Here is a 10,423-nt window from a genome sequence, read left to right as displayed (position 1 = left end):
TCCTCACCTTCCAGAGGACGCTGCCGGGCGCTACATCTCCCCTTTCCACGATATCCCCATCTACGCCGACGCCGGCAAGGTAAGAGGGCCCCAGAGCAACGAGCACCAGGCCGGGTGGGTGGTTGGGGCCCGGTAAGAAGAGCAACCGCGGGTGCTCTGAGCCCCGGGGGTGAGTATTTTGTCAGTGCTCCTCGGTTCTGCGGGCCTGAAATCCCCGAGGGAGGCTCCCAGTTCCTTACACAGCTTCCCAGCAGGACCCGCCTGAAGGGAAGCATCTCCAGATCTTCCAAAGAACCCTTTTCTCACAGGTCTCCGGTAGGGCGACAGCAGGAGAAGAGAACGGATGATCTCATTCTCATATTTGTGCCCGAGATAGGAGTGGTGGTCTTGAACGCGGCCGTGGGGTCGCACGAAAGCGTTTTGGTTTAAAAGAAACCCATTTTCCATTCAGTAAATACCTACACCCGCTCCTGTGGAGGCGCATGCTCATGCTGCGTGGTATCTCAGCCTTGGGTTTTGACTGCAGTTAAGGCTGCTTTATGCCTGACGTATAATCAGCTGCTGAACAGGAGGTGAGGTTGTTAAAATTCTTGCTGTAGGAGCTCCCAGGGACCTCTCGCCTCATAAAAAACTCAGCTGGGGAACGTGCAGTGATGCAGGCCTTCTACATCCTTCCGCCAGCCAGCAGTCAGTCCCATGAGGCTGTTCTGAATCAGTCTAAAGTGCCCCAGCTCTAGGAAACTGAAATGGCTGTGCTTCAGTTTTTGCTGAATGCTTTTTCAGTGGTAACTGGGGCTTCTCTGACTTGGGTTCCTTACCTTTGTAGCTCATTTCTTTAGCAGGTACTAAAAAGCTGTGCAGCGTGAGGGACGTAGTGGATGAACCGTTCTAATGCTCGTGATAGAGAGGGGTGTAATTTGGAAGTAGAGAGTGGTTACGGGAAAGGAAAAGAATATGCAGAACTGAGAGTTGAACCTCTCAAAAGTAGCTGATTTAGCTTTGGGGTGTTGTCAGAATATGCTCTGGGAAGTCTGAGGTGGCTTTTGCCTGCTCGGAGGGAAAAGACGGATTGTGATCATCAGGGACAGCAGCAAAGCTGTTTCTGTGGCCCACTGGGAAAGCAGTTTTCAAAAGCAGGTGTCTGAAAGGTAACTGGGACAAGGAAAACCCAGATAATACTATGCTTTGCAGACGCTCGCCAAGCAGGGGAGCAAGTAGAAGGGTGAGGAGGGTTTCCGCAGACTGGTAATGATTAACAAGGGAAACTGGATGACTGGTGGCATGCCTTTGGGCGCTTAGCGTGGCTTGCCGGCATCTCCGTGCCAAGTCATTAAGAGAAGCAAGGATCACTGAAGGTCGTAGTCCCGCAAGTTACACAAGAGTGCTGATCACATTAGACCTCCTTCTGTTGCTGGGGTGCCTCTCTGCAGGGATTTTACCCGTTGCTTAGCAGGTTCATTGCCAGCTATGGGAGGGAGCCCAGCTTGGAGAGAAAAAAAGGTTGTCTTACCCTGTCTGGGCTCCTTGATCTTTATCCTATCGTATCTTCTAAGACACTGAGAGGATTGCAGAGTGGTTTTTTTCAGTCTAGGGCTGGGATGTGCTGACCTTATCTGTACCTGCGTGTCTTGGCATTGCGAAGGAGTGACCTTGGGGCTACTCACTGGGTGTCTTAGACCAAGGCAAATCCTGTCAGTTGGACTGGGGGGAAACTGCGAGCCTAGCAAAGATGCACCCCCAAGTCATCTTCCCTTGCCTGCAAAGCTGTAAGCACCCTGCCTAGCCAGTTCCAATTGCTTCCTTCCTTTCCTCGAGTTACTCCCAAATAAAAAGAGTGTAGACCTTTTTACTTTTAAATTCCGAATGAGCGGTAACACCCCTTGAGATTAAGGGGATGCGATAGACTTCTGTTAGGGAAGGGCGTGGGCAAAGTCAATGATATAATAGCACTCGTTGCACAATATCAGTCTAATGGTGCAATACAGGTGCGAGGGATTTTGCAGCGCTAATGCTGCTTAGCGTGGAGATTAGAAGCCTTGTCGATGCTAGGGAGCAAGGTCTGACTTTTTGTTAAAAGCCATAATCTCTTCAAACGGCAAATGTTAAGGTTCAAGCGTGGAGAAGCTTGTTTTCTTGAAGAGGAGGCTCTTGACGTTGAACTCTCAAGAGTCCTCTCAGCCCAGCTGGAGTCAACAGGAGATGTTTTCAAGCATCACCCGTAAACTAGATGCTGTGAGATGTTCCGCGTTTCTCCCCCACACCTCTGTCCTTGCACCGTGCTGCTAACCAGGTCTGGTGGCTTGGAAGGGGGGAAGCTCGGGCATCTCTCTCTACTTCAAGACAGGCTAGAGTATTTGGGAGTGACGTTCTCTGTCATTCAGGATAGTGCGTTACCAGATAGATGGCTTAGGCTTACTCCTGTAAGCCTTCTCTCTTCTAAATTGCCAAGGTGGCTCTTGCTGTAGCATTAGGTCCTTTGTATTTAATAAATATGCCTAAAACCTCGCTTTGTTATGCCCGGGATGGTTTGTATGCAGCTGCCTTTGATTCACTTAAACCTCCTGTTCCGTAACCTGGGAATGTGATGGAGATGTTCGTGCGGGGCAACTGATGGAGCATGCATGGGTAACCTTGGTCTGGCTTTTGCTGCTGTCTTTCATGGGATTCAGCTTTGAGTGATGACTTGTGACTGACCGAACTATGGGACTTCTGTCAACTGTATTGAAACCGGCACCAGAAAAAAAAGTTGTGGTTTTCGTGTGAACTGGCTGGTTTTCAGGCTTACTTACGTATTTGTGTACCATAGTTTAAAGTGTGGTCTTGAGATTCCTCCCCATTCACCGATATTTTGTTTTCTTCAGAATGTGTTCAACATGGTTGTGGAAGTACCTCGATGGACAAATGCTAAAATGGAGGTAACTATATTACAGAGGTAACTATATTACAGTTCCTAGCTTAAGTGCTTGAGCTGACACGTCTATTAATCTTTGGCTTTGCTGATTCTCTCCTTCTCAAGTCCACCTCCTGAGGCGCAGCGGTTTCTCACTTCTCCTGTAAATACTTGCTTTATGCTAGAGGTCTAGTATGGAGGCTGGGACTTGCAGAAGTTGGAATAACTTGGTATTCTTCTGCGGCTTCTGATTAAAGCAGCATCTTACAGCTCTCAACCCCGTTTGTAAGTCTACTGAAAACTATATCCCGGGAGATGGCAATGCAATAGGAAATGGAGTCATCTGATATCTGCTCTTGACTCCAGGGTCAGGTCCTGGCCTCTTGGCTCGCCAGTCAGCAGCCAGCTTCGTTAAAAAAAACCACTTGGTTTTTCTTAGAGAGCAAAGTAGAGAGATTGATGTAACTTTTCTTTCAGATTGCAACAAAGGATCCCTTAAACCCAATTAAGCAAGATGTGAAGAAAGGAAAACTGCGCTATGTAGCTAACGTGTTTCCCCATAAGGGTTATATCTGGAATTACGGTGCTATCCCACAGGTACAGTAACGTCTCTCAGTGGCCCATCCTTTCTGGGGGGGAGGTGGGAGGATGCCTCCGTGTGTCTCTGCTGCTGTATTAATGAGCCAAAAGGTCGTCTGAGCCCGATCTGGAACAGCGTTTGTAGATCGTGCTAATGAAGAGAACCTGTCAAGAAAGCAGGGGTACTTTTAAGTAGAAATCTCGAGAGGCAGGCTTGTAGCTAATGCCATAGCCAAGCTGTCTGAGGCTGAGCAGCTGCTGCTAGTGAGGTCCCTGCTGTGTCACTCCTCTCCTTGGCTGCTCGGCAGTTTGGTTGGACAGTAGCTGGCAGGTCCTTGTGTTTGGGCAAAGGAAGCTGTCACTACAGCAGGAACTGGGCATCTGGCAGCGCAATGCCTGCGGTTCCTGCCTGCTGAAGCGTAAAGAGCTGAAGTTTTAAGCTGATGGTACAGGATCTCGGTGTACGGCCCTTAGGCCAAATCTTTATAGGCTATTCTTCTTGCAGTGAATTAGCTGATTGTTTCAGACTTGGGATGTGTGGACAGTGAAAATCTGAGTAGATCTGAAGACTCTGTCTTTCCTGTTTCTGCCCCTCTTAATTGCTCAGGGTCTAACACACGCAGCTAGACTAACGTATCGAGCTGTTGGATGGTGGTAGGTGCCCTGTTCTTGGTGTTGGATGTGAGTGGCAGAGAGGCACTCAGAAGTCCGGAGACTGCAGGAGGTGGATGTCTGCAGCTGCGCAGATGCGCTTTCTCTGAAGCAGCTGGCAAGGGGGCATGGACAGACAGATGGTGACACCTGGATATGTGCTCTCAGCTGGCTGGTGACTGCTAGGTAAAGAGGACCTTTGAGCAAGGCTGTTTGCCTCTGATGTTCTCTAAGGTCCGAGTTTCCTTTAGAGAAGTAAATTGGCAGCGACGGTTCACAGGGAAACATGCTGATGGATTTTGTAATTCCAGTCTTGATAGCAGTGCACATCGAGCGTGTTCTCCAAGTGGCTTAAGACGGTGTTTCGAAGTCAAAGTGTTTTCTACTCGGATGGATTCTGGAGCCAGTTTCTTTGTACAGAATTACGGCTTCTGAAGCCTTCGCTCAGTCACGTGTTAGTGGATCAAAGATGTTTATGCATCAAGGGGGAGGAACTGAACTTAACACTTCCTTGCAGAGAAGTGCGATTGCAATTGCGAAGGGTCCTTCAGCACCACCCGGGTTTCAGTACATCTTCCCAAATGCTCTGAATGCATCACGAGGTCTCAACTGTATTGGCTGTGTCCTGGCACACAGAGATTTGGGAAGAGCATTCCTTCTTCTTCTGTCTCAACCACCCTAGAGGTAGATGCTCCTTCTGATGCAAGTGGGCGCAGTGTCCTTTTCACTCCTGATCAGAAGCGTGTTTTAAGCAGCTGTTATTTTCAGAGGCACGGCCTCAAACACCTTCTGCAGTCCTCTTGTTCGACTTATGCTCACTGCTTCAGGTGAGATGCAATCACAGAATCATTTAGATTGGAAAAGGCCTTTAAGATCATCAAGTCCAACCGCTAACGTCACCCTGCCTTCCCACCACTAAACCATGTCTCTAAGCAGGGATTGCATTAGGACTCTGGGTAGCACAGGGTATGGGACTCCAAGTTCTTGTCACCGCTCTAGTGTAACAAAGGTGTCTTTAAATTGTTTAATTAAAAGGAAACGATACACCCTGTCTGTTTTCCATCTCTGTTGGACTGCTATCTGGAGTTCAGGAAACTTCTGTTAAGAAAGGAATAGGGAGAGGACCAGGCAGGCAGCCAAATCGATGAGTGTTCTTCGTAGATGTGAGCTTCACCTTTATGCAGCTGCGTAACGGGGGAGGAAGTCTGGAAAGGAGTTGGAAAAAGGTTTGTCAGTGGGAGGGAGCAGCTTACTCTTGGCAAGATAAGACACCTTTTAACTTGGATTCAGACTGCCTCTGCAGGCGCAAGTGAAACAGTAGGCCAACCGCTAGACTTGAAAGCAAGTGTGAAGTGGGCCATCATCTGTGTCTTAGAGGCAACTGCATGCCTGAAATGGACCTGCTTTTTGGTTCCTATTGAAACACGAGAGTTCTCATTCCTCTGTGGTTTTTTTTGGTTGGGGTTTTTTTTTTTTTTTCCAGACTTGGGAAGACCCGGGTCACAAAGATGAGAATACTGGCTGCTGTGGAGATAACGATCCAATCGATGTGTGTGAAATCGGAAGCAAGGTAATGCATTTTTAAGGGGTAACTGTCTTTTGAAACCTGTAATTAATGTCTCTGAAGTCAATGATCCAGAGACATTATTCAGTTCCTGCCTCCTCTACCTTCAGAATGTGATGTTCCCCTCCCTTGCCTCTGGAGATCGTTGATGAGATCTTGCAGCACGAGCCTTGTGAGCCAGGGCTCCCGAACCCCTGATAAGTGATAGCAGATTTCGTGGTACCTGACTGCTTGCTGAGCTCTCACAGCTTGCGCGGTCTCCTGTTGCGCATTCCTTGGATGCAGACAGACAGGCGACGAGGTCTTTGTCCCTGCAGGTCTGCTCTCGAGGAGAAGTCATCAAGGTGAAGGTGCTGGGCACGCTGGCACTGATCGATGAGGGAGAGACGGACTGGAAGATAATCGCTATCAACGTTGAAGACCCTGAAGCAGACAACTATAATGGTAAGAAACAGCAGGGAGGAGCAGGCCGAGGGTTGCTTCTCCTTCTCCCTTGAGAGCCTTTCAGGTCAGGTCAGGACCTTGCTCCTTCTGTGCCACGGTGTTCATCAGATGTGATACTGGAAGGAGAGCAGAATAGGATGTTGCCAGTCCTACAGCAAAACGTTTTACTGCTGGTTTATTCCAAACTGTCAGTCCTCTGCACAGCCTGGCGTCTCGAAGAAGAGGGTGGCCTGTCCTCTTGAGTGGAAGGAAAGGGATTGTCCAGTAAGACTCTAATCAAAGCTGTTTAAACGTGTCCGTGCCTCCTGGCCATCAGGATATGCTGTGGAGGTGAAACGCTGGCTTCCCTGTGCAGACACCCACTCTGTGTCGTTACTGTAACCTGCCTGAAATGTTGCTAAGGCTGCTGGAGGGAGGGGCTGAAAGGGGCAGCTCAGAAGAGCAGGGCAGTGGCTAAGTCACTCCTGTTACCACATCAGGCTAACAAACCTTCCCTCCTCGGCTAGACATCAATGACGTCAGAAGGATGAAACCTGGATACTTAGAAGCTACAGTGGACTGGTTCAGAAGATACAAAGTACCCGACGGAAAGCCGGAAAACCAGTTTGCTTTTAATGGCGAATTCAAAGACAAGGTAGGATCGCCTGCCTTCATTACTGTGAGCAAAGGCATGCTGTCCAGAACCTGAGCACACGGTGGGTGGGGACGCGAGTGAGTAGTCACCGAGAGAGTGGGCTTCTACGGGGCTGCTGATAGCTGATGCCATTCTTCCTGCTGTTTTTCCAGCCTACCGTTCTGTTCGTTCCCAGACAGGAATGCTAGGAGACAAAGTGTGGGGCTATTGCCCGGCTGCTGTTGGGTAGTATCAGTTTTTCTTCGAGATGCTGTTCATCTGGGATCATTTCAGGGCTGGGAGCCTCCATGTCAGAACTGGGGTGGAACACGCCAGGTTTCTCTGCTCCTGCTCTGGGGCGAAGGCTGCTTGACATCGCCCTTTTTGCCTCCCTTGCTCACTGGCTTTGTTCCGCTGCAGCCTGCTGCAAGTTGACTACGCAGGAGTTAAAACGCTTCTTCCTTCAGGCGTAAAGTGTTCCCTCATGCCCTTTGAGTAAAGCTCTGCCTTGGCAGCGTCATCGCTCTGCCTCTTCTCTGGGTTGGGTCGGATCACTTACTGCTCCTGAACGGGAGAAATCCCGCTTCTGCGCCCTCCCTCTGGCCAGTCCTGGTGTGCTGGGAGCGGGTTAGGGAGTGACTCTGCTCCCAGCGCTCCGCAGGCGGTGCAGGGAAGGGGAGGGCCCGGCAACCCTGGAGTGGGAAAGGAAGGAAAGGAAAGGGTAAAAGCGGGGGGGAAAAATGGAAGTCGTGTGGCAGTAGACTTGTCCCCCTCAGCTGTACCTTGGCACTAGGTTGGGTGGGCTGGGACATCTTGCTGCCCCCTCAGGATGGGTGAAACCGGAATCGAGACGGAAAGCAGGGACAAAGAACCTCACACAGATTCCTGCCATGTTTTACTTGGCTCTGTGTGGTATCAAACCAGGATATTTATTGCTGGTGTTCACACTGGCAAAGAATTGTGCGCGCTTCCTTCTCCAGCTGACAAGTTAATGCTTGACCACGTAATACTGGTTTTGAGGAAAAAAAGCTGTGATAACACTTGGAAGCAGCTTCGGTTTTAAATAATTGCGTGGCTAGATGAGGTGCGTGTGTCTTCCCGTTGATCTGCACAGCAGTTGAACAATTTGCCTGGAGTGGAAGAAAGCTTGCGGATAGGTTGGGATCAGCTAGTCGCTGCCAAAGACAAACTGAGCGGGAAGAGCAGCGGGGCGGAGGTGCTTTTATAATAAAGCGCTGGCCCCAGACTCAAATGTCAGTGTTCAGTTTCTTTTGGCTTCAAGCTCGCGAGGTGACCTTGGCGTATCCTCCCATCTCGAAAGTAAAACAATTGCTGTTATAAAATCACCATTTGTCCAGTTGTTGTGCTCTGGGAGGTTGCTGCTGTCGTTCCTGAAAGGCGCAGTAATGGAGGGAGGTCTCTTTGAGTCCCTTCCAGAGTCAGAAACGATCTAAAATCGGCTTATAAATACCAGCCTCTCGTTCCGCGTAACAGATAGTCTGGAGAAAATGGCCTAGCGCTTACACGTGATGTTTGTTCTCATCTCCAACTTCAGGATTTTGCGCTGAGCGTCATCAAAAGCACTCACGAACACTGGAAAGCTTTAATAGCAAAGAAAACCGACGGCGGGGAGATCAACTGGTAGGTTAATACCCATGGTACTGTGCGCCTTCCTTTCCCCAAAACATAACCCCGAAACCTCCTTTCCTGCATGGTGCCGTGCTTTCTGTCAGCTGCCGGCTGTCTCCGCAGGCCGTCCCCTTCTGCTTGGCAACTATCACGATGATTCTTAATATTCCATTATTTAATACTCCTGAGGGGGGGGCGGAGGGGGGAGACTTGGCTTTCACGTTCTCACAAGCGACCTTTCTCTTCTAGCACAAATCTGACGGTGTCTGAAAGCCCTTTCTGCTGTAGCCAGGAGTGTGCAAAAGCTACGGTGGATGCGGTAGGTACAAAACTAAAAAACCTGAATGCTCTACCCCCAACGTCAGGTGAAACGATAACGATTTGTGTAAACTGTCCTGGCTGTGCAAATAGCGCATCGTACGCTCGGAATTTTTTGGATGACTGAACACAGCGCCTGTTTCTGGTTAAACGGGGTGGATGTGGGGCAAGCCAGGCGTTCCTCCAGAGTCTTTTCCTTGCCCTTAGTCATTTGGGAGAGGGCATCCAAAACAGAGTTTGCGTGAAGGGCTCAACTTTGGAACCGTAGCAAGTATTTGGCCTTCCAAGAGCTTCACAGCGCAGGTCGCCCCTTGAGAAGAGTCTGATGTCTGAGCGCCTTGCATCCTTTGCAACGGGAAGCTCGAAGCTCCCGGTGTCGTACCCCGACGGTTTCCGGACTAAACTGCCTCTCCCTGGGCTTGCGCAGAACCGTCGTTGGCAACTTGAAAGGGGTTGGAGGAATGGGGCAGGAAAATCCAAACGCAAATGCTTGCCTCAGCGTGTGGGAATGTGACTGGTAACCAGAGCCTCTCCATGGCCACCCGTCATCGTCATCATCTTGGTTTTATGAGGGCTTGTATCCTCTGGTGGTATCCAAATTACTTTACAAGTTTTTAAAAGCATAACCCTCATGCAAGTTGCGTCGCCAGCTGGGGGCCTTTGGCTGCCAAATGTCGGGTGAGAGCTCTTTGGAGAAGTTTTTGGGAGTCCTTTGTACTTCTGTCCCACCATCACAGTGGGGTTTTCAAAAAAGCCGGCTGGCTGAAACTGGGTGAGCGCCGGTGGGGTAACCCCTCGCCCTGGGGAGCAGCCTGTGCCTGGAGCAGAGCCCCTCCGGCATGCAGGACGTGTCCAGGATGAGGAGGCAGTGGGGGTGACGTGGCCTCATTTATTCCCTCGCAGCTGACCCATTCACGCTGCTTAGAGCTTAAACCGTGCTCGGTCAAGACACGCGCGGCTCGCAGCGGTGTCTAGCGGGCTTCAGGCATCGGGGCAGCCTCCCTCAGCGCTTGCCGTCTGCTAACACGTTTCTCCTTGCAGGCACCGCCGTGTAGAGCTGCCAACCCCATCCCACCCGAAGGTCAGTCTTGCACCCCGCGTCTCTGTCCTGATGTCCCCTATTAGCGATAGGAAAATGAGGCTCTTGCCAGAGCCGCACCCAGCTCTCGGTGACTTGGGGTTTAATTCCTGGGTCACTGCTGTTGTTGCCTCGCTTGCCTGGGGACGTGAGGCGGGTAAAGGGGGGGGCGAGTTGCCGCCGAACCTGCTGATGGGAGCTCTGTCACCTGGCGAGTGTGCCTTTTGACACCTCGGGCTGCGACTCTGTAAGAAAACAACAGCTCAGCTGCCATCTTTACTTGTTCTTTTTCTGCCCCACACAGTTGACAAGTGGTTCTACTACCAGAAGAACTAAAAGGCCTGAGGAAAACCTCTCCGTCCTTCCCACCCAGGAGTCGCCGCGTGCGGGAATAGACCAGAAAAAATAGCGCAGTGTCAACGAGGCGGCCTTGCCCGCGCCTTTCCCCGTCACCATCGCCCACCTAGCCCTGACGTCTCTGCTGCAGCGAGGCCCCGTGCAGCCTGGGGGGTGTAATTTATAAAATGCCCAGGCCCTGCTCGCGCGCGTGGTGGGGCAGCGCGGGGCGTGCAGGGCGGTCGCTCACCTGGTACGTGTACGGATGCTATGGATAATAAAAACTACTGACACGCTGCCGGGGGGCGCTGCTTCTCCTTC

The 10,423-nt window shown here is 50.8% G+C and overlaps 2 protein-coding genes across 2 annotated transcripts in view; both read left to right on the top strand.

Moving 5' to 3' along the window:
- NPFFR1 (neuropeptide FF receptor 1) overlaps positions 1 to 429 on the top strand; it is a 3,315-nt gene extending 2,886 nt beyond the window's left edge. The window contains exon 4 of the mRNA XM_035896679.1: positions 309 to 429. Coding sequence (XP_035752572.1) covers positions 309 to 429 — 121 coding nt within the window. The remainder of the gene's footprint in view (positions 1 to 308) is intronic.
- Positions 21 to 10,387, top strand: PPA1 (inorganic pyrophosphatase 1). The gene is made up of 10 exons (XM_035896670.1): positions 21 to 79; positions 2,862 to 2,915; positions 3,368 to 3,487; positions 5,604 to 5,690; positions 6,002 to 6,128; positions 6,635 to 6,762; positions 8,297 to 8,382; positions 8,620 to 8,689; positions 9,730 to 9,769; positions 10,071 to 10,387. The coding sequence occupies exons 2-10, from the start codon at positions 2,874 to 2,876 to the stop codon at positions 10,100 to 10,102; spliced, it is 732 nt and encodes a 243-aa protein (XP_035752563.1). The 5' UTR covers positions 21 to 79; positions 2,862 to 2,873; the 3' UTR covers positions 10,103 to 10,387.
- The last annotated feature ends 36 nt before the right edge of the window (positions 10,388 to 10,423 follow it).

The sequence above is a fragment of the Egretta garzetta genome, unplaced genomic scaffold (assembly GCF_000687185.1).
Source record: "Egretta garzetta isolate BGI_Z169 unplaced genomic scaffold, ASM68718v1 scaffold536, whole genome shotgun sequence".
In the NCBI taxonomy this organism is placed as follows: domain Eukaryota; kingdom Metazoa; phylum Chordata; class Aves; order Pelecaniformes; family Ardeidae; genus Egretta; species Egretta garzetta.
This window is presented reverse-complemented; position numbering and strand designations above follow the sequence as displayed.